The sequence below is a fragment of the Ursus arctos genome, unplaced genomic scaffold (genome assembly GCF_023065955.2).
Source record: "Ursus arctos isolate Adak ecotype North America unplaced genomic scaffold, UrsArc2.0 scaffold_23, whole genome shotgun sequence".
In the NCBI taxonomy this organism is placed as follows: Eukaryota; Metazoa; Chordata; class Mammalia; order Carnivora; family Ursidae; genus Ursus; species Ursus arctos.
In genome coordinates this window covers 20,563,297-20,587,605 of record NW_026622908.1, presented here as the reverse complement: position 1 = coordinate 20,587,605, position 24,309 = coordinate 20,563,297, and the positions used below count along the sequence as shown (strand labels likewise).

At 35.4% G+C, this 24,309-nt stretch overlaps 1 protein-coding gene across 2 annotated transcripts in view; it reads right to left on the bottom strand.

Moving 5' to 3' along the window:
- Positions 1–24,309, bottom strand: part of QSER1 (glutamine and serine rich 1) — a 74,230-nt gene that overhangs the window by 6,730 nt on the left and 43,191 nt on the right. For both annotated transcript variants that reach the window (XM_026512161.4, XM_048215701.2), the window contains 6 exons: positions 15,999–16,321; positions 14,916–15,032; positions 14,004–14,137; positions 12,148–12,365; positions 5,989–6,126; positions 3,379–3,476 (listed from right to left, as the gene is read on the bottom strand). In XM_026512161.4, coding sequence (XP_026367946.3) covers positions 3,379–3,476; positions 5,989–6,126; positions 12,148–12,365; positions 14,004–14,137; positions 14,916–15,032; positions 15,999–16,321 — 1,028 coding nt within the window. The remainder of the gene's footprint in view (positions 1–3,378; positions 3,477–5,988; positions 6,127–12,147; positions 12,366–14,003; positions 14,138–14,915; positions 15,033–15,998; positions 16,322–24,309) is intronic.

Genomic DNA, 24,309 nt, shown 5'->3' with positions numbered 1-24,309 from the left:
TGTGGTAAATATACACAATATAGAAATACACGTGGGTATTAAACAGAGCCACAAATTCTTTGCACCTCCTCCATCAAGACGTGGAATCTATTTCCTCATCCCTTGAATCTGGATGAACTTTACCCTATGACCTGCTTTATGCCAAGAGCACATGGCACAGTAGGGACTCCGTAACAAGCCAGGGAGCTCTAGAAATGCCTCTCTGCGGCTTCAAAGTAGGAGAAAGAGAGACATGGGTTTCTTCCAAGCTCTACCAATTCAACCACTGTCAACACCCTGACTCTGGGCCAAGCCCTGCTATAAAGATGCATCGATCCCAGATGAACGGGATCTCTCCCTGATGAGAACAGTGAGAACAAGGGGCATTACAATACTTCCCTGGCTTCACCACTTCTCTGCGTCTTTTGACCTCAGTTGTATGAAGAGTCTAACAGACTTTGATGCATTTTCTGGCCACAATGACACAGTAGTTACTCACTGGTAACTTAGTGGCCATGTGGCCAAATCAATTCTAGTCCACTCTTTAAAAGTCTCTGGCATGTTTTGCCCTTATCTATTTGGCAAATCATCTGGACATGAAAAACTACAAAAAATAACTGAATGATATTTGTAGCTAAATTTAACCAGTTTAAGTACTGTTTTGAGGGACACCCAGCTGGCGCAGTGGGGCACTGAGTTTACTTAAAAAAAAATGTTGTTTAAAAAGATTAAACTGAGTTACCACTATCATTTACTATTTTGACACTAAAAGGGTTCAAGTGCTCCCATTATATTTATTATTCAGAATGAAGTTCCCATTCGATAAGCTACACCATTTTATAAACAGTTACAACCTTCAGGGCCAACTCTCTTCCAGACTCGGAGTCCCCAAGCACCTTTTGTGACAAGATGCTAAAGATGATTGGAAGCACACGGATTTCAGAGAAAAACAGAACATGATTAACTTCAAAAGGCTTTAGGATTCCTAAAGTTATTGAGTTCACCATATGTAATGATGTTAATTATTTCTAAAGAACAGAAAATCTTTTAATTTTTATAATCTATTTGTAATACTTTACTATTTGAAAATTATATTGTAGTACTATGTATGTATTTTGGCTTTGAAATGTTAATTCCTATAAATGAAAATAATCAAAATTAACAACTGTAATTTCAAAATTAGAAATTTTGTGCTTTTTTCTTTGAAAATAAGAATATGAAAACTAATTTTTCAGTTGTTCGTCATAAACTATTGCACGAGCCTTAAATAGCTACTGAATCTATTAAGTTCCAAGTGGTGGCCTTATTTTAATACAAGTTATTAGAGAACTGGTTTAACTATCCTAAATGGTTAGCCAGTGGGTGTCTGGCTGGCTTAGTCAGTGGAGCATGTGATTCTTGACCTTGGGGTTGTAAATTTGAGCCCCATGTTGGGTGTAGAGATTATTAAAAAAAAAAAATAGAATCTTTAAAAATAGAATGGGTAGCCAAAACTGGTCATTTTTAAGATTTAGTAAATTTTTAGAAAACACCCACATAACAGCATTCTCTTCTCTGCAGAAAATACTGGACTAGGAGTCAGTAGACCAGATTCTTAATACTAGGTTTTATACTACCTTTTGACTTTTTTTTTCTCTGCAAGTGAATGTCAGTAGAGAATACAGGACAATTAGTAGGTTGGTGTCATTTAACTTTTTTTTTTTTTTTAAGTAAATTCTGCACCCAATGCGGGGCTCAAACTTACAACCCCAAATCAAGAGTCACATGCTCTGTTTGCTGAGCCAGCCAGGCACCTCTGGTGTCTTTTAACTTTGAACTCAACCTCAGAGCTTTAATTTTCACCTAGCTAAAATGAGTCAATTTTTACTTTTATGTGTTCAGATAAAATAGGGATGTGAAAAAGCTATACAAATTACCCAAATGAGTTGAAAACTTATATCCACACAAAAACCTGCACACAAATGTTTATATAGTAGCTTTATTGATAACTGCCAAGATTAGGAAGCAACCAGTATGTCCTTCAGTAAATGAATAGATATACTGGTATTATTCGGACAATGGAATATTATTCACCAGTAAAAAGAAATGAGCTCTTAAGCCATAAAAAGACATGGTAGAAAAATTCTTTTTTTTTTTTAAACGAGTGATTTTTTCGATCTTTTTTATTTTTAAAAGTAAGCTCTATGCCCAACGTGGGGCTTGAACTCAAAACCCTGAGATCAAGAGTCATAGGCTCTACCTTTTGAGTCAGCCAGATGCCACAGAACCTTAAATTCTTATTAGTATGTGAAAGAGGCCAATCTGAAAAAGCTACATATGGTACAGTTTTCAACTACAGGACATTCTGGAAAAGGTAAAACTACAGAGACAGTAAAAAGATCAGTGGTTGCCAGAGGTAAGGTGGGGAAGGAGGGAGGGATGAATAGAGCGCAGCGGATTTTCAGGGAGTGAAACTACTGTATGACACTTTAATAGTAGGTAACATGTCATTATACTTTTCTCCAAACCAACAGAAGGTACACCACGAGTGAGCCACGCAAACTATGGACTTCAGGTTAGAAAGACGTGTCAATGTAGGTTCCTCAGTTATGACAAATGCACCACTCTGGTGGGACATGTCGATAATGGGGAAGCTGTTCATGTGTGGTAGATGGGAACTTCCTGCACTTCCTGCTCAATTTTGTTGTGAAACTAAAACTGCTATAAAAATAAAGTCTCTTGATAAAAATAAAGAGCTATACAAATGCATAAAAAAACTTCTCCCAAGGTAGATATGACCAAATGATTCTAAATGTTGTATTTTATAATTTCAATAAGAAAAGCTGGAAATTTTTTGACTACAAAGTAGCTTCTGTGATAGATTTTGTGTTTAGATTAGCTTTTTGTTGTTCCATATTTCTGATAACACCAAAACCAATTTAGAGTTCCCAGATACATTAACGGATATAACTACATGTATCTGCCATTATGTTAAGACCAGTTTTTCCTCAGATACTGAGTAAATCAGGCATGTGAGGGAAGTTCAGTAACTATGCTGAGGAAAAGCCAATTCTAATCATAGATGAAATATGAAAATTTTGAAAAGATTTAAAAGAAAAATGACTGAAATTTGGCAGTTTAAAGGAAGTACTTTTGAAAACATTTGGAAATTATGTAGAAGGAATTCTAGATGAATGTAAAAGCCTAAAAAATGAATTTAAGCAGGGAAAAGCAAATGATTAACACTAAGAATGGGCTTAATAAAAAGACAAGCTAAACAGATTCATAATGAATAAAAATCAAATTTTCATTGGGTGAAAAATTGTATAAAACTGAGACTGACTTTCATAAGTTTCCTGCCTATTACACTCAAGACTATGATCACCAGTGAGTTGCTAATAAATCATCCGAAGGAAATACCTTGAACGACTGATCCAAATGAAGGTTTAAGAGAAGTCTCTTTCGGTTATCATTCAGCATGCTGTCTATTTTTTTCATATGAGGCAAAAGTAGCTCATCTAAAACAAAATAAAAATTGATTTTAATAGGATAAACTATCAACACAAACACGTGTTAAAAATCCAACTTTTCCTCAAAGTTAAGACATTAAATTCATTGGCGTATATAAATATTACTTTTAAAATAGTGGACACGTAGCTTTCTGAACAAAAACTAACTTGAAAAATAGGTCTGCAATAGCCAAGCGAGAAAGCAGCAGCATAGCAGGGGGACAGGATCAGAAGTCCTGGGTTTAAACCTGTATCTGCCACTAGAATTGACTGATGACAGATAAGTGACCAGGAAGCAAAATGCTTAATTTCTCTAGACCTCATTTATCATCCAAACAATAATTGTATTACAAGATATAGATTTATCTGACATTATAAAATTCTATAAAATACCAAATATAGATATATAAATATATATTTTAGATTTTATTTATTTATTTATTTGACAGAGAGAGAGCGAGTGCACAAGCAGGGGGAACAGCAGAGGGAGAGAGAGAAGCAGACTCTCCGCTGAGCAGGGAGCCTATGTGGGGCTTGATCCCAGGACACTGGGATCGTGACCTGAGCCGAAGGCAGATGCTTAACGACTGAGCCACCCAGGCGCTGCCCCAAGTATGACATTCTTAATTTAACTGTAGTTTGGGCCAAAGAAAAAGTAAGGGAAGAAAAACTATCAAAATCCAGTTTCAAAAACACAAGAGACAAACAGTTATTCCAGAAAAGGGGAGAGTAAAAGTATGATAAAGATGCCTAACTAAAACCGTTCACTTCCTTTCTCTAAAGAAGCTTTAGAAAAACTTTAAGCTCCTTTAAGAAAAGCACTTTCATCAGACTATTAATTATTTTTGGTGCTGTATTAAATATTTTAGGTTACTAGATTATTTCTTAATTTATCAGCATAATAATATATTTCATAACACTAATCACCTTTAGTAAACGTTTCTGAAATGTATATATAATCCTCAGAATCTGGCTACTAATTTCGTAGCTGAATGAAATGACTCTTTATATTTGGAATACAACCACAGCACAGCGACCAGCAAAAGAACACGCCTTCTTATTGAAGAAAAAGTCCTTTAGTGAGGAATGCATTCTAAGGTCACTATAACACACCTTGACAGTTTTATCTTTCTAGTAGTGATTAAATCTTTTCAAAAATGTTAAGAATTAACATTTCACAAAACAAAGTTTTAAACATTTGTGGATTATTTTTAAAACAGAACAAGTAATGTCTTTCCCCCTTATAGCAAATGGAGAAAAATCATAAAATAATGATAAGTATCAGGAAAAAAAATCAATTAAAATCTAACTACCCAGAAACGACCAGTACTAAGAAATATATATTCTACGAACCAAGGAGATTTGATTGAGTGAAAAAAACATATAATGGCAAAAATGCCGAGCTAGGGAATTAACTATTGGGTTTTAATTGTGGTTATTCTACCAGTAACTTGTTCTATAACTCTATGAAATACATTTAATCCCTTTGAGCCTTAATCTACAAAATAAATGTTTTAGACTAGGTAATCTCTACATCTCTTCCAGCTCTGCATGATTCTAAAATGACAGATGTACAGATTACTATCTCTGATTACGGTAAAAAAAAAAATGACGGACCAGAAATTAGCCCTTGGATTTTAATCCTTTCTCGGCTACTTGGAAATTGTGGGCTATTAAGCAGGTCGCTTAACTTCTGTGGACCTCACTGTCCTCATCTACAACATGGCTGTCTGAACTGTTTTGGGATTAAAACAGAACGGTGTATATCACAGTGTACGGAAGTAAAATATGCATTATCAGGCACTGCTGTTGAAGTATATTGTTAGTGATTTTTCTTTATTACTATCTTTGATCGCACATGTATACAATTCATTTCGATAGAAGGTAATGGAAACTGTCTCATTAATCCTTTTGCTCCTTTTTTTTAGTTGTCCTTGGAGAATGCCATAGTAGCTGAGGGGTAAATATTAGTGAGCAACATTAAATGAATGAATCACCAGTTTATTTCAGATATTAATTTCATCTCTATTTTACTGTAAGAAAAAGTTACTAAAGGAAGAGTATAAAGGACTAATATTAATGAATATAACACAATGCATGCATTGTTTTACTATTGATTGGTTAGAAAATAATTATTCTGTGATGTATCTTTTATTAGACACAAATATATGATTTTAATCTTTATGCCACTATTATCCAGTTCATCTTTCCAATTATTAGAAAGCAGAATCTATTGACATCTGGACCTTGCATGTAATACAGACACTTAGTGAAGACTTGTGGGTAGTTACATAATTTTTCCATGAGTAGAAATCAATAAAAATACATTCAATATAAAGTTGTTCAAGTACTGACAATTCAAGAATTATAGGACTACTTTATAGAATCAATATCATGGATTTGTGAACTGACAATGTACGGATATCTGTAACAAAATCCATATATTAAACACGTAACTAACAGCCAAGAATAAAGAAGATCCATGAAGCACCACCAAGAAGTACTACTTAGCAGACTGTACCATTGCTCTTCTCTAAGGCTTGCATTGTGTCAGGGTCCAAAGCAATGCTAACAAGCAGTTCCATGTAGCTCTTAAAGGTTTCCTTCATCGCTCTTGTGTTCAAAAAACGAGTGACAAAGGGAGCTGGAGGATCGAATTCTGGGAGAGTAAAAAGACGAAATATTAAATATCCTTCCTAATAACTTTAAAAACACTTATTTATAACAAGAGTTTTATAAGCAGAAAAAAGGCTGTAGATAAAATTTCTTCAAATTCAAGTTTTGCCCATTTGGCTTTTAAAAACATCCCGGGTTAGAGAGTCTCAAAGCTGGTTTGTACATCGCAATCACTAGAGAGCTTTTAAAACAAAACAAAACAAAACAAAGAACCCAGACTGCTGGACTTATTAAAACAAAATCTTTGGCGGGGGGGCGTAGGTGGTAGGTGGGTAGGGGGCGGTACCAGTAGTAATGAAGCTCAAATATCATACTTCTAAAGGTTCCCAGGTGACTCTGAAGCCCAGTTCCAGCCCAGCATTTGTAAACGTCAGCCCCACAGGAACCGGTTTCTTCTCCCCTGGCCCCCCTGCAGACATCTGCCACCAGCTTGTGCTACTCCAGAACTGATGGGTTCCCCAGATTAAAGAAACCATAAGACATCTAACATGTAAGTTAATATGCAGCCATCTCCTCTTCACTTCTACACTTACATTATGTAAAATTCTGGTCTAGAGCCAAGGCTTGTAAGAAATTTATAAAAAAAATATAAAACAGCACATGCAGAGAGAAAATTTCACTGAAATTCAATGGCAAAAACTCTAAGATTAGAAATTCCTCAATTTTTACTTTTCTCATTCAAATACATAACTTGCTAAAGAAAAAAAATCAAAAAACAAAAAAAAAAAACCCCACAGGTCCAAAATGGTGTCACTTAGGTTAAGGCCCAAAGTCAGTAAACAACCAAGACTTACTAACACCTAACCGAACTGTAGCTTCAAGCCCCCGGAAATGTAACCTTTAACCCATCAATGTGGGAATTTCCCCGGTCAGCACTAGCAAATTTACCGATAGACCCCTTTCATTCCACCTTAGGAGGGTGGCCTTGCCTAAAACAATGGATTCTTTGCTAATAATTTAATTTTTTCCACTCTCTCTCTACCTTTAAAAACCCTTCCTCTTCTGTAGTCTTTTTGAGCTCCCCTCTACTTGCTAGATGGGATGCTGCCTGATTCATGAATCGAAAAATAAAGCCAATTAATCTTTAAAATTTACTTGGCTGCATTTTTTGTTATTAACAATTATCATAGCCTTTAATCGCAGCTCTTAAAGTATGGTCCAAGGACCTTCTGGGGTTTCCCCCAAGATCCTTTTTCTGATTTCAAAATTGTTTTCATAAAAGTATTAAATGTTATATATCTTTTTCACTCTGTTTGCATTTATAAAAATGATGGGTAAAACTGCTGGTGCCTCAGCATACATCAGGGCAGTGACACCAAATCGTACTAGCAGCCATATACTTTGCCATCGCACTGCCACGCACTGTAAGAGGGGGAAAAGCCAGTTTCACTTAAAAATAGTCCTTGGGGCGCCTGGCTGGCTCATTTGGTGGAGCATGCAACTCTTGAGGTTGAGATTGTGAGTTTGAGCCCCATGTTGGGTAGAGATCACTTAATAAAAAAAGTTAAAAAATTAAAAAAAAAAAGAATAGTCCTTGGCGAAGCAGTAAAAATTATTATTTGTATTTACTATTGAGTAAATGTCTTAATATTCTGTGTGATAAAATGAGGGCTACACAGCACTTCTGTCATGAATTATGATGGTTATCTCTAGGAAGAGTTTCTATGCAACTGTTTGGGTTACAAGATGAACTAGCCACTTTTCTCCCCCTCCGACACCATTTTCACTTGAAAGGATGATTGACATACACACTATGCCCATTCAGACTTGCGTATTTGGCAGACTTGGTATTCTTAAAAATTAATGAAGTGAACTTGTCATTCAATGAAAACAACTGAGAGCATTTGCTGCCAATGATAAAATTTGAGGTTTCAAATGAAAATTAGAATTTTGAAAAACGTGTATCTACCACTATGAGCTGACAACATCCTAACACTTAAGGAGTTCACTGATGAGATCAGTGGTAGTATTAGTGTTATTTTTTGATACTGTAAAAATGATTAACTTCAATGTAAGAGCTAAAATCATGAAACTCTTAGAAGAAAATATAGGGGTAAATCTTCATGACCTTGTATTTGGCAATGGATTCTAAATATGACACCAAAAGTCTAAGCAACAGAAGAAAAAGCCATAAATTTGGCTTCATTAGAATTTCAAATTTTTGTGCATCAATGGACATTATCAAAAGTGAAATGTCACCTACAGAACACGATAAAATATTTTCAAATCATATATCTGATAAGGGTTTAATATCTAGTTTATATAAAGAATTCCCACAACTTAAGAACAAAAGGAGAAATGACCCAATTAAAAAATGGGCAAAAGATCTGAAGAGACATTTCTCCAAAGAAGATAAGGAAATGGCCAGTAAACACTTGAAAAGACGCTCCACATCATTAGTTGTTAGGGAAATACAAATCAAAACTTCAGTGAGACACCACTAGGTTTACCTACTAGGATGGCTACAATAAACAACAACAACACACCAAAACCAAAATAGAACAAATATTGGTGAGGATGCGAAGAAACTGGAACCCCATGCATTGCTGGTGGTGATGTAAAATGGTGCAACCACTGTGGAAAATAGTTTGGCGGTTCCTCAAAAAGCTAAACATACAATTATCATATGACTCAGAAATTCTACTCCTAGATGTATTGAAAAAAAGATACAAACAGATATATGTATGCCAATGTTCACTGTAGCATTATTTACAATAGTCAAAAGGTGGAAACAACCCGTGTCCATCAACAGATGAAAAGATAAACAGAGTGAACATATAATGGATAAACTTACAATGGAATAGTATTCAGCCATAAAAAGCAATAAATGTGAAAACATGCTGTAACATGGATGAACCTTGAAAACATCATGTTAAGTGAAATAAGACAGGCAGGTTTATCTGAGATATTTAGAGTGGGCAAATTCACGGAAACAGAAAGTAGATTCAAGATTACCAGCAACTGTGGGAAAGGGAATGGGGAGTTATTGCTTCACGGTTACAAAGTTTCTGTTTGGTGTGATGAAAATGTCCTGGAAATAGGTAGTTGTGATAATTGCACAACAGTGTGAATATAATTAATGCTACTGAATTGTACACTTAAAAATGGCTGTAACAGCAAATTTTATGTTATATATATTTTACCACAATTTTTTTAAATGTGGAAAAAATTGAAATAGAATATGTACATTAATGAGCTAACAGATATTTTCACATGACCAATGGATAATGTTACAAAACCATTCATGGATTAAAGATACATTCAGGGGGTAAGACAAACCAATAGATTTTATGTAACAAGCATGAGAAGTTGAAGAAACTACTACTTGCCAAGTTTATAAGATAAAAAACCTTTGAGTATCAAATAAAAATATCCATAATTGTCTGAAAATTAAAATATTTTAATTAAAATATTCTACCCTTTCCCAACTACAAATCTACATAAAGCTAGGTTTTCATCTTTTCTTTCCCTTCCTTCCTTCCTTCCTTTCTTTCTTTTTTTTTCTTCCTTCCTTCCTTAAGACTTTATTTGAGAGAGTGAGTGAGAGAGAGCACAAGAGCAGGGGGAGGGGCAGAGAGAGAGAGGAAGAAGCAGACTCCCTGCTGGGCATGGAGTCCAATGCGGGGCTCAATCCTAGGACCTCGGATCATGACCCAAGCCGAAGGCAGATGCTTAACTGACTAAGCCATCCAGGTGCCCCAAGGCTGGGTTTTCTTTATATACTTTAGCCGAAATAATATATGTAGAAGCAAATATGAAAATGCTACTCTTCGAACTACTGTTAGTCTAGGAAAATTCAGTTGTTAAAAAAAATATTAATATGTAACGGGTTTATTTTAAATAATATTTTAAAAATTTATTTTAATCGACATTTGGTAAATACCAATAGATAAAGCCACAAAAACACAAGTGTTTTGGAATCATCAATAAATCTGAAGATGATAAAGAAGTCTTGAAACAAACAGTTTTGAAAATCACCAGCCTATAAATCTGTTTATTATCAGTATTTGCCTTTTTAAGAAGCACTAAAAATGCTTACCTATTAGTGACACCTAGTGGCAACAACTCAAGTTACCAATAAAGAAAAATTTTCATCTTCAAATGTCATGTGAGGAAGCGGTACGGCTGTGTGCACATTCGGAACCAAAACCACTCCACTCTCAACAGTAGGCAGGAATGCAAACTGCAAAGATTATGTATATTGCCTTCCACACATAGTCAAAGCACTGAATTTCTTTATAAATTCTGATGTGCACACTTTAAGTAGCTTTTTTTAATTATTTTTTTTTAAAGATTTTATTTATTTGACAGAGAGAGAGCCAGCGAGAGAGGGAACACAAGCAGGGGGAGTGGAAGAGGAAGAAGCAGGCTTCCAGCGTAGAAGCCTGATGTGGGGCTCGATCCCAGAACGCTGGGATCATGCCCTGAGCCGAAGGCAGACACTCAACGACTGAGCCACCCAGGCGCCCCTAAGTAGCTTTTAAAAACAACACATTTAAACTAAACTTCTGCACTGAAGAAGACTTTTTGTTACAACTCTACTCTACTCAAATAAGCTTTAAGATGAGCTCCCAAACAATGATACTTGTAATGTCAGAAGCCAACCTGGCCATCAACCTCTACAGCACCCCCAGTGCCCAATTCATCATTCACGTTCAGCCTGAATTTCTTATGCGTCCGCCTCTTCCACCCCTACTGCAGCAACTTAGGTTCAGACTTTCAATTTATACCTGAACTATGATGTCCTGTAAATTCCAATTTTACCATGTTTTCTCCCTACATAAATCCCTCCAGGGACTCTCCTGGGCTTACAGGATCCCAGGCTTTTTAGCTTTAGCTTGGCATATGCAGCCTTCCATCGTCCTTTCCATCTTTTTCTGCCTACCTCCAACTTTATGCTCCAGAAGAAGGGTCACCAAATTTTTTCTGGAAAGGGCCAGGGGCAAGTATTAGAGGCCTGAATGGTCATATGGTCTCTGTAGCAATGACTCAAATCTGCCACCATATTAGAAAAGCAACTATCTGAAAATATGTAAATGAATCCGTGTTCCAGTTAAAACTTTACAAGAATAGGCTGCCGGTCAGATCTGGCCCACTGGCCAGTTTGCCAACCTCTGCCCTGGACTGAAATACTTGATGTTTCTTACATATATTACACAACAAGCTTGATGGCTAATGGAATGTGCGCTGGTGTGTTCTTGTGTTTTACAACTTCCTCAGATTTAGTTTCTAATAAAGTAACCACAACAATTATCTACATCTATACCTACATCCAGCCTACAAAAATGCTCTTTGGTATCTTCAACAGTTTTAAAAGTATAGAAAGGTGTTCTAAGGTCAAGGAGTTTGATAACTGCTGATCTGTTTCAACCTTTTCATTTTATAAGAGAGAAAACTGAGGCACAGAGAGGTTACCTAGCTTAGTCAAGGGCAGCTGGTTGGCTAGGGGCAGATACACAGCGGTATGAATGGTATTACATAGGTAAACATATTCAATACACACTTAAGTACACATTATCATATACATACATATATACATAACTATTCCCTACTAACCACAGTTGCAGAGTTGCTGCTTCCTAGGCTCATTTTATTCTTCCCTTCTAGCATAAACATGGACTCAGAACTTCAGAACAATGGGACTTTTAGTATAAATCATCTTATCTAATCCCCATCCTACCCAAAGAGATCGATAACTGGCATCACTATGGTTGAAACTCCAACAGTCTTTTCAGTTCGCTGCTATTTCTACTTTACAAGGTTGTATGTGTGGGCAAACCGTGCTTTCTTTTAGTGTTCAAGGAACGTGAATTTGTGTTTGTATGTACGTATATATGTATGTCTGTATTTTTTGAATTTATTTTTATAAAAGCTAGGCCGAACTTAATTAGGTAGGTAAATCCCCTGAAAAATCAAACAGTGTTGAATTGTGAGCACCACTGCTTCTCTCTGTTTACGTAGATAATCTGCAGTTATCACGGTATTCATTTCACGGAGAACTTACCCTCATCATCACTACTGCTCGAATGGACCTCAGGAGAGGAGTCCGACTGGGATGATGAAAACTCTTCTTTCCATTTCTTCCGTTTCTTTGGTGGTGGCTCAGCCTTTACCTTCAGCTGTTTAACTTTGGGTTTCACGGAAGGGGCTTTTGTAGTTGTAGTTTTTGGTGCTGGAGGGTCAGAAGTTTTACTGCTACTACTTGGCTTAGTCTGAACAGTTCTGCAATGGTACCGACAAACTTCATTAACACACTGAAATCTTGTCAAATTAAAATAAATTAGACCAAAAAGGAGTAATGCTAGTGAAGAGAAGTATATTTGATTACTTCACCAACACCTCCAAAATGAAGTCCAAGTCCTATACATCTCCAACGATGATCCCCCCCAAATCCTCTTGAAATACACTCTAACCACTGACATTCAATATTCAGGTATTAAAGGACTATTATTATTAATTCAATCTCTACTTCTCTCTCTTCATTCTTTCTCTCCCTTTATGAACTCATTTTCCTGTGGATGACGTTGTACAACCAGTGATCAGAGGCTTTGGGAAGTAATGCATGATATCCCTTTATAGTCCTATCTAGCTCTGACAATCTCAAACACTCCCAGGCTTTGGTGGAACCACGTTTTGATGTGGCGACCCAACTATATCTGTCCGAGAGCCCCTCAAGATTTGCTGTGTCAGTTCTGGAGATTCAAGTGGATATAATTTCATCATAAAATAAGGTGCACAGGGGAGCCTGGGTGGCTCAGTCATTAAGTGACTGCCTTCGTTGGGTTCCCTGCTCAGTGGGAAGCTTGCTTCTCCCTCTCCCACTCCCCCTGCTCGTGTTCCCTCTCTTGCTATGTCTCTCTCTGTTAAATAAAAAAGAAAATTGAAAAAAAAAAAAAAAGGTGCACAGCTTCCAGTAAGTTGGAATCTTAATCAAACTAGACCTTCCTAGCATTTGATTGAGAATATCTAGGGTCATACCCCCTTTTCCCATAGAGATCCCAGGAATATGGCTAGGTCATCTATCTTCCAGGTTCATGTTCCAGACAACCCAGAATCACAATAATTAATATGATGATAATTCTATTGTACACTTGCTTAGTAATGCACAGGTTTTACAACTTTTTCCAAAATTCATTTCATTTAAAATTTGAAACTTCATTATAATTTTCATTTTTTGGATTAAAAAAAGGGCTTCAAAAATGTTGTGTTACTCTAGGTCACAAAAAGCTGGACTCGAATCTTTTGACTCATCCATTTCTCCCCCCTACATTAGGGTGACACCCAAAGGACTCTGGGAAATAAAAGAATGCCCATCCCACCACAGACAGTCACGAAATTTATAGCCCCTATCTCATTACTTCAAAAGGAATCACTTCTTACATTTATTAGCTAGTACTGAATTTTCAGACTTGTATATAACGAAAAAAAATCAGGCTCTTTCACTGATGTTATTTTTTTTTTTAAAGATTTTATTTATTTATTGGACAGAGAGAGAGACACAGCAAGAGAGGGAACACCAGCAGGGGGAGTGGGAGAGGGAGAAGCAGGCTTCCTGCTCAGCAGGGAGCCTCATGCGGGGCTTGATCCCAGAATCCTGGGATCATGATCTGAGCCGAAGGCAGACGCTTAACGACTGAGCCACCCAGGCGCCCCTAATTGATGTAATTCTTTATATAAAACACTGCCAGCGTGCCTGGCTGGCTTGGTCAGAGGAATGTGCGACTCTTGATCTTGGGGTCGTGGGTTCGAGCCCCACACTGGGTGTAGAGATTACTAAAAAAATAAACTTAAAAATTACATAGCCAAAAATAAGTCTTCCAATAATTTCTATATAAATATATTACATACAAAAATAAATACCTGATAGTTTGTGAAGGCTTACTTCTTGGCTTTTTGGAACACACTCTGACATATTCCTTTTTGTTTGTGTTTTCAATGAACTTCACATATATCTTTTTGTATTTACTCTTTGCATCTCCAAAATACCCAAGGTACTAAGGAAAGAAACACTCTGAATTACATACTTATACATTCGGTACATAAACTATTTGTTGGCTTGACCATTACATTGCCATTCTTCAAGTTTTCCAAATGCAGCTCTGGCCAGGCTACTTTTCACCCTCAATAAAAATGACCTCAGGCTTATTCTTAACTGCAAGCCCGTCCATAGAAGCAATCTCATTTGGCTAATTACCAGATGCTTACTTACTTGATGCTATTAAGTAACTACATAAGTATAAAAGAATCATTTCTGTAAGTCTTCTGGTAAAGGATGTTTGACTGGCAGAATAATCAATATAATAGCCTCTGAGTCCATATGAACTCTTCATAGACTAATCACAATTAAAAAAAGAAAAAGCTTACGTATTAGTATAAAGTGACTTAATTTTAAAAAGCTGATATTCAGAGGGGAAGGGGGTGGGGGATTGGGCTAGGCCGGTGATGGGTAGTAAGAAGGGCACGTATTGCATGGAGCACTGGGTGTTATACGCAAACAATGAATCATGGAACACTACATCAAAAACTAAGGATGTATTGTATGGTGACTAACATAACATAATAAAAAATAAAAAAAAAAAAAGCTGGTATTTACATACTGACTTTATTTTAAAATCAGACTATCAGAGTATCATGTATCAAATTTTATGCTATTTTATATCATAAATGTTCAATATAAATTACATTTAAATTTAAATCATTCTGTATTTTCCTCAGGATCACTATTTTGTCAAAAAAATCAGGAAGACTAATGTAAAGAAGCATTTTACTTACACTATTGGTAGCAGCAAATTCTCTTTGTCCATCTCGAATTTCAGGAACAAATTTCTGTAATAAAGCTTTTTGTACTTTCCAAATCGCTGGGGGTTCTTTTCCTGTTTTTAAAGCCTCCTGTAATATGCAGAATTAATCACATTTATAAAAATTGACAACAGATTCTAGATTTATAGAAATCTTAGAGCTGAAAGGAAAATTAAAGACCTGTCTAGCTAAACTTCTGTTTTACCTACCTGAACTTTTGCAATAATTCTTATAAACTGGCTATTCGGTCTCTGCTAAAATTCTTCCAGAATCAGGGAGGACATCAACATGCACAGTAGCCCATTGCCCTTTTGTGTAACTATTGGAAAGTTTTCCCCCTAATAATACTGTCGCCCATTATTGACTAAATTTTATAAGAGCATGTATGTATTCAAAAAGACCAGAAACATATATGCTAAAATATTAGCAGTTAATTAATGTATGAATGGAAGGCATACAGATAATTTGAAGGTTATGTTCCTCATTACACTTTTTAATGCCATTCCTCTCTGCCCCAATTTAAATATCAAAAGCAAGCAAACAAAACCCTCCAAATCAGATTTTCTTACACCTATTTTTTAACAACAGCTACAAGTTTCCAGTATGAAATGTGACATTCTACCCATGGTTCTATAATTTGCAATCATGAAAATAAGTCAACTCTATGTTTACATCATATTCCTGTTATTTTCTTTAAACTGTTAAATTAAAAAATCATTTTCTCCAAACTCCTAACGATACAATGAGTTGGGAGCCTTAAAAAAAAAATTAACACTTCAAAACAGCTCTAATTACTAGTATCTATTGCAGCACAGGGACTAGTGAGAAATGATTATAAAACTCAGATATAAGTCAAAATTATTTTAAACTGTTTTTCAAAACATCTGACACCTGCTAGTTTGATTTTAGTATTCAACAATTATAACTTAGAATAACTATCAAAATGTAACTTTTTGCAATTCAAGCTAGATCATACTATTAAAGTCATTATGAAGGCTTATTATAGGGCACGCCCATTCAACTATGACCTTTAAAACCTGTGAACATTCAAATCACCTTAAAAGTCTCTATGTCTTCTATCTTTACCACAAATTCATCACGCTCTCTGTATTGGCCTTCTCCTCCACTTTCTGTGTTTTCCTCATCTGTAAAACCTTCTATGGCAACAGTGTCCTGTCCTTTTGCAAACTGGTCTGAAGGAAGACCATCAAGTTCGCAGGGTTTTGGGGGTTCTGTAGAGTTTATATTTTCCAGGATATTTACTGCAGATGAAGTAGAGTAGGGAGGTTCTTGCTTAACTGCACCCACAGTGGTGGAGGAAGTAGTAGCAGTAGTATTGGCAGTTGGGCTAGCAGTTGCCACCCGTAGGGCTTCTGAAACTAGATCAAGCAAATGCAAATCAGTAATACAAATAAACATTTATTTGTTCTGAGTAAAATCTGAACAGTTTAAAAAGAAAGACTTGATTATTTTTACCAACAAATTGTTTGAAACAATGAACACTACAATAAGAAATTAAAGAATGGTTGTTAATTTCGAAGAATCAAAGTGATGGAATTACACCTGGATGACGATCAGACTGAGCCCCCATCAACCTACACTTACCCCAAGTCCATTAAGTAGCAACAAAGATATTTTAAGTAGAGTCACAAAAGTGATGCAAGATAAGAAAGGGTCAACTGACCAAAGCTGTGAAGAATTCCTAGAAGAAACACCAATCTGATGCAGGAAGGGAAAACAACATCCCCCAAAATACTTTGAAGAGCTACAGAAATAAAAAGGATTATAAAATATGAAAAACTGTATGCTAACAACTTGGATGAAATGGACAAATTCCTAGAAAGATGAAAACCACTGAAAAGGACTCAAGAAGAAACAGAATATCTGAATAGACCAACAAGCACAGAGAATAAAAGAAATTAAAAAGTATCCCACAAAGATAAGCACAGGCCCAAATGAGTTCAAGAGTAGATTCTACCAACAATTAAATAAGAATGACCACCAACACATCATAAAAATACGAGGAAGCACTCATTTTATAGGACTAATATTATTCCAATACCTAAACCAGACAAAAACATCATGAAAAACCATAGGACCATTATCCCTCATGAATATAAACTCAAAAATCTTCCAAAATATGTGCAAATCAACCAACGTATAAAAAGAACTATACATTGTGATCAAGTGGGTTTTATCCTAGGACCGCTTACTTAAACAGCAATCAATCATCATATTATGATCAAAGGACAAAAACCACAGGATCATTTCATTAGATGCAGAAAAAGCATTTGGCAAAATTCAACATCATGAACTTAAACCTTTATGATAAAAACACTCAACAAGCTAAAAACAGAAGGGAACTTCTTCAACCTGATAAAGGGCATCTACAAAAAAACCTGACATCATACTTAATGGTAAAAACTAGATACTTTCCCCTAAGAAAGCCGTCTGAAGAAATAAAACAATCTTTATTTGCAGATGACATGATCTTGTACACAGAAAAGCCCAAGGAATCTCCTAAAAAAAAAACTATTAGAATTAATAAGTAAATTCAGCAAGTTTTCAGGGTATAAGATCAATATATAAAAATCAACTGTATTTTTTTTTTAAGTAAGCTCTACACCCAGCCTGGCTTGAACTCACAACCCCAAGATCAAGAGTCACATGTTCTACCTACTGAGCCAGCCAGAAGCCCCCGACTGCATTTCTATATACTTGCAATGAACTATCCAGAAATTAATTTAGGAACACAATCCCATTAATAATAGCATCAAAAAGAAGAAATATTTAGAAAAGAAGTGCAAAGCTTACATTGTGAAAACTAATACACATTGTTGAAAGAGTTCTAATGTTCGAAAGTCTTATTATCCAGGAGGAGAGTAAGATTATTAACAGATTTTGAGAATCTGAAAACACTGTAATTCCTATTATAACCAGGGAAAGAACAGAAATATTTCATCAAAATAACGAGGGGTTGGGATAGTAGATAGATAGGAATGAAACAAGACTGAGCACGTATCAATGATTATTAAAACTGAGTGATACATAAATTGGTTTAATTACACCAATCTTTCTGTTCATATTTGAAAACGTCCATAATAAAAAGTTAAGCAAATATATTTTCAAAAAGAATGTATAACTTTCATATTAGTAGAGGAAAAATGTATCAGTATTGTATAATACCCTTTTTATGAAGCTTTAAAACAAGCCAGACAAAGTATAGTGTTCAGGTATAGTATAGCATAGTATAGTATAATATAGTATAGATAAAGGGGTTATTAAGAGGTACAAATTCCAGTTATATAATAAGTAACAGAGATGAATTGTACTGCAGAGGAAATACCGTCAATAATATTGTAAAAAGTCATATGGTGACAGATTGAGAAGTACATGGAGTTGATGAAGCAGTAAGTTGTACCCTGGAAACCAATATAACATTGTATGCCAACTATACTTCAAAAAAAAAGTACAGATAGTGCTTAGGGATGTATATACAGGTGGAAAAAATTATAAAAGGAAAACAGGGAAGTGATTACTATCTCCAACTCAGATAACGGTTAGTTCTAGAGGTTGTAAGTTGGGTTTAATTTAATATTCAATTTATTTTTGTACTTTCTTGCTCTCTAATGAGTTGCATTTAACACTATAAATTTTCTTCTTTGTTCTACACTTTTGGCACATCCCATTGGTTTTGAATTGTAAATGAATTGTCCTAGATTCTAAGCGGTTTATCATTTTCAGTTTTGGTTTCCTTTTAAATCCTTGAGTTATCTAGGATAAGTTATTTAGAAGTTTTAAAAACAAAAACTTATTTTTATTTCTTTGTCCCTTTCTTTTTATCTTTCAACTAGTATTTTATAAAATGATTGCACTGTGGCCAAGGAATATGACTTAAGTAATGTCTGCATTTTCACATTTATAGGAATTTTGTGTGTGTTTTTCTTACATGTTTTATATTTCCATATGTGAGTTACATTTCACAAGAAAAAATGTTCTGAAAGAAAGAAAACAGAGATATGGAAAAATATACCAAAACAGTAATAAAATTAGTATGGTAATATTAAAAACAGAAATGGGAAATTAAATTAGAAAAAGAGATTTTATGAAAAGTAAATTTAACTTAGTAAAATTTTATGTACCTAATCACATGGGTTCAAAACATATCAAGTAAACAGGATTAGAAAAACAATCAAACATAGTTGGAAACTTTAACACACCTTTTTCAGGAATCAACAGATCAAGCAATCTAAAAACAAATAAGGATAGGGAGGATTTTAAAAACTGTTTATTATTAATAATTTCAAACATACATAAAAGTAGAGAATACAAAACCTCAGATACCATAACCCAGCTATAACAACTACGAACATTTGATATACTTCTTTTATCTGTCCGTCAACCCCTTTCATATTTGCTGGGATAGTCTAGACCTGTCATTTACCTCCAACATACACATACACATTTTCTTATATAACCTAATGTCATTTATTACATTAAACAAAACACAAAAAGATACAAAGGATTTGAACAGCATTACCAAATAAAATTTACTAGCACTTGGTATTCATGGAATATTTATAAAAATCGACCATTTACCAAGCCACTGACAGAATTTTCATAAATTTCCAAAAGCAGGCATTATTTAAGCATTCCCTTGACCAAAATACAGTAGGGGCATAAATTAGTAATAAAGGAATACCACCACCACCACCACCAAAAACCTACCAGGAAACAGGCAAAACCCTACTTTTTCTTAATAACTCTTGGGTTAAAAAGGAAATCAAAACTGAAATGACAAACCATTTAGAAAGGATGGTGAGAGCATTACAAATTGAAACCAAAGACATAGATAAAGCCAGGTATAATGAAGAAAACTTAACACTTTAATGTCATTCATTAAAAAGCAAGGATATATAAAAATAAACTAAGTATTAAACTCAAGAAGCCAGAGAGAGAACATTAAGTTGAACCCAGGGAAGATAGGGAAAAAGAACTGATTAAAGAAATTAAGAAAAAGTGAGTAAAAAAAAATGAAAACAGGAGTTAAAAAAGAAAAGTACATTGGTTCTTTGAAAAGAACCATTAAATAGGCAAACTTTTCATAGAATGGTAAGGAAAAAGATTCAAACATTTGGAGCAAGAAAGAGAACATAACTACAGAAAAAGAGGAGACTAAAAAAGTGGAATGCTATGTACAACTTTATAACAACAGATTCAAAAATTTAAATGAAAGGGATGATTTTACCAGAAAATATACCTTTATATTCTTAGAAAGTTCTACTAAATCCCTATTATATGTGGTAAACGTTTCATAGCTTAGACAAATATAAAAACTTTCCCAATTCAATGTATAAGACCAGCATATTCCTGAATATAAAGGTAAACAAGATTAAGACAGAAAACAAACAAAAAACAGAAATGAAAAACTACAACAAAAAGATTAAGACAAAAATCACTATAAGCAATAATCTCACTTATGAATCCAGGTATAAAAATCCCAAATAAGGGGCGCCTGGGTGGCATAGCGGTTAAGCGTCTGCCTTCGGCTCAGGGCGTGATCCCGGTGTTCTGGGATCGAGCCCCACATCAGGCTCCTCCGCTATGAGCCTGCTTCTTCCTCTCCCACTCCCCCTGCTTGTGTTCCCTCTCTCGCTGGCTGTCTCTATCTCTGTTGAATAAATAAATAAATCTTTAAAAAAAAAAAAAAAAAAAAAATCCCAAATAAAACAGTAGCAACTTGAATCTTGCAATGGATTAAAATCATTAATCATGACCAAGCAGAGTTCACGACAAAGTTTTCTTAAAAAGGTTCAACATTAAGAAATCAAATAAGAGATTGGGGTGCCTGGGTGGTTCAGTCACTTAGGACAGTCTCTTGGTTTCAGCTCAGGTCCTGATCTCAGGGTTGTGAGGTTGCGCCCCTCGTCGGGTCTGCTTGAGAGTCTCTCTCCCTCTCCCGCTGCCCCTCCCCCTGCTTGCACACAGGTTTTCTCTCTAAAATAAATAGGTAAATCTTTAAAAAAAAATCAAGTAATAGATTAATGTGGGAAAAGAGAAGCAGATTTACCAGAAGCTCAAAAAAGCATCTGACAAAATTCAATACCCACTGTTAATTTAAAAATATTTTTTAAGTACCTCAAAACAGGTTCAGCATTAGGAAATCAAGTAACAGGTTCATGTGGAGAAAAAAGGAGATTTATTAGCGGTTCAAAAAGGCATCTGACAAAATTCAATACCCATTGTTAATTTTTTTTAAAAAGTAAGAACCTCAAAACAGAAGGAAATTTTCTTAAAGAGTATACAGTACTAGAAACTGACAACAAATATATTTGATGGTCAAACATTACATATTCTTTTTTTTTTTTTAAGATTTTATTTATTTATTTGACAGAGATAGAGACAGCCAGCGAGAGAGGGAACACAAGCAGGGGAGTGGGAGAGGAAGAAGCAGGCTCATAGCAGAGGAGCCCGATGCGGGACTCGATCCCAGAACGCTGGGATCACGCCCTGAGCCGAAGGCAGACGCTTAACCACTGTGCCACCCAGGCGCCCCCAAACATTACATATTCTATTTAATATCAAGGAGGAGGTCAGGATGCTTGCTCTCATTGCTACTATTAAACAGAGGCTGAGACAATACGTTAAATTACCAAAGAGAGAGAGAGAGAGAGAGAGAGTGAAAGATAAAATTCCCATTATAATTACAAGACATAACTGTCTACCTAAAAATACAAGAAATGCAGGTGGAAACACTGTTAAAATAAAAATTCAACAAAAATGCCAAAACCGAAACAGAGATATAAAAATCAGCAATTGCCATACACCACCATCAGTAGCCAGTAAGAAGACAACGTGGGGAAAACTATAGTTGAAAAACTGCAGAACTTATAATATCTATGTAGAGAAAAATGAATATGAAAATACTTAATATAAGATCTCAGTAAGTAGGAAAACAATATATTCTATAAGTGGATGAGAAGACTATACTGTAAAGACAGATTTTTTTCCCTTAAAATTAATTTATGAATTCAACGTAATCACAATAAAAATACCGAAGCATTGAAGAGACTCCTACTTTCCCCTTACAGGACAATTTGAGCATCAGAAATCATGACCGTAAATTGATAAAACAATGAATTTTTACAAATTCACAGCTTCTGGTACCAAGGAATATGAAGTAAGCCCTCTAGAGCCTATTAGCACCCACGTATTACAAATAAACCTCTGAACAAAATGTAAAATTCCACTACCTGAAGACACTGAAAAGTGAAGAAAGCAGGTAGATTGGAGAGGTAAGCGCAAATTTAAATAACAATCTTTATATGGAGAGGTTTCGTATTTCTTTCCTCTCTCATCACCTAGCATTGACCAGAGGGTGACCCCGACGCAGAACTGCACAGGACACAGACAACGAAAACTCCAAGAAAATCTGTTTTTCTAGACAGGAAAGAGAAGAGCCCCATGCAAGGTGAAGAATGTGCGGGGCAAATGCCATTTCTTTTTTCTCTTTTCTCTCTCCCAGCCCTGCGCCAAGGGCAAACCAAGTCGCAAAGCTGCAATGGTGTGGCGGTGAACCAGACATCTTAAACCCTGACAGAATGCCTTTTTGGAAAAACCTGGAAACAGGGCCACTATGGCATGAAGAGTGAAGGGAATGTTACAGGACATACGTAATTATACATACAGTTACATAGTCAATTATAGCTCAATAAAGCTGGGGAGGCAGTCTATTTTTTCTCTTCTCCTGCTGTATTGCCTTAAGCCCGGGTTGCAGGTAATTGTGTCAAAGCACCAGCAGCTAAAACTCCAAGCAAAATTCCAGCTTTCTAGCCAACTGCCTAAGGAAATGGAACCCAGGGAGCTGGGCAGTATGGGAAATTCCCAGGGAGGAAACAGCTGGAGAACAGTATCCACTGATTTTGTATACGAACACATACAAGTCCCAGTTTCAGGCTTAGACTGCACCTAATGCAGAGCAGAACCAAACTAGCACAACGAAGGCTTTGAGACCTAAACTCTAACAAAGTCGACCCTTCACCCGAGTTCGGACTAACCACTGAGACAGGGACAAAGCAGCAGAGCAAAGGCTTGGAAACTGAACCAACAATGGAACCACCACCCAAGGACGAGACAGAATTTGTAGTCTGACTGACTGCTAAAACCACACAAATCAACATTCTCCAGAGGATTTTAATAGTACTCAAAATGTACAGGATACAATCCAAAAGTGCTCAATATACAAAGAAACAGAAAAATGTGACCAATTCTCAAAGTGAAACTAGATGCCACTCTTAACATGACTCCAATGTTGGAATTATCAAAGTCTTGAAAGCAGCTGTTGTAACCATGCTCCATGAACTAAGGTAGGCATACTTTAAAATGAATGGAAGTTTGTAAATTCTCAGTAGAGAAAGAGAAACTAGAAAAAAAAACCAAAGACAAATTTTATAATTGAAAAAATATCTGAAAAATTCACTGGATGGGATCAATAACAGAATTGAGAAGGCTGAAAAATCAATGAACTTTAAGATAGGCCAATAAAAATTATACAATCTGAAGAACAGAGGGGAAAAGAAGATTGAAAAAATGAACAGAATCTCTGGAATGAAAAAGTTTTACATTTGTGTCACTGGAGTCCCGTAAGGAAAGATTGGTACAGAAAAAATAATGTCCCCAAACTTCTTGAATTTGGTAAAAGACAAACATTTTACAGATTTAAGAAGCTCAGTGAACTCCAGACAGGATAAACCCTACCCAGATAAACAATTACACCACTGAAAACCAAAGAAAAAGTCTTGGAAAAGGAAAAGTTTTTCAGGCTGATGGGAAATGATACCAGAGGGAAACTTGGACTATCAGGAAAAAAGGAACTGCAACAGAAATTATAGATACCTAGGTAAACAGAATAGGTTTTTTTCCTCCTCTTAAGTTATTTAAAGTATATTTGACTGTTGAAAGCAAAAATTACTCCTTTATTAGGGTTTTCAATATATGTAGATAGATGTAATATATAGGACAAATATGTGTAACATAAAGGCAAGGGTAAAGGGACCTGTATGATTGTTAGACTTTGACATTTTACTTGAAATCATAAAAATATTAATTTTAAGTGGATGGTAATCACTAGGTCAACTACTAGAAGCATAATGCAAAAAGATATAGCCAGGAAAAGCAGAGATAAATTTAAAAACAAAATACTAAAAGTTCAAATAATGTGTTTTAGAAAGATAGGAAAGAGGAAACAAAAAAAAGGGGAAAACCAGAAAACAATAAAATGGAAGATCTAGCTATATCAATAATTACATTAAATGTAATTAACCCAGCAGAATATTCTTTTAAAGTACACATGGAACATTAATCAAGA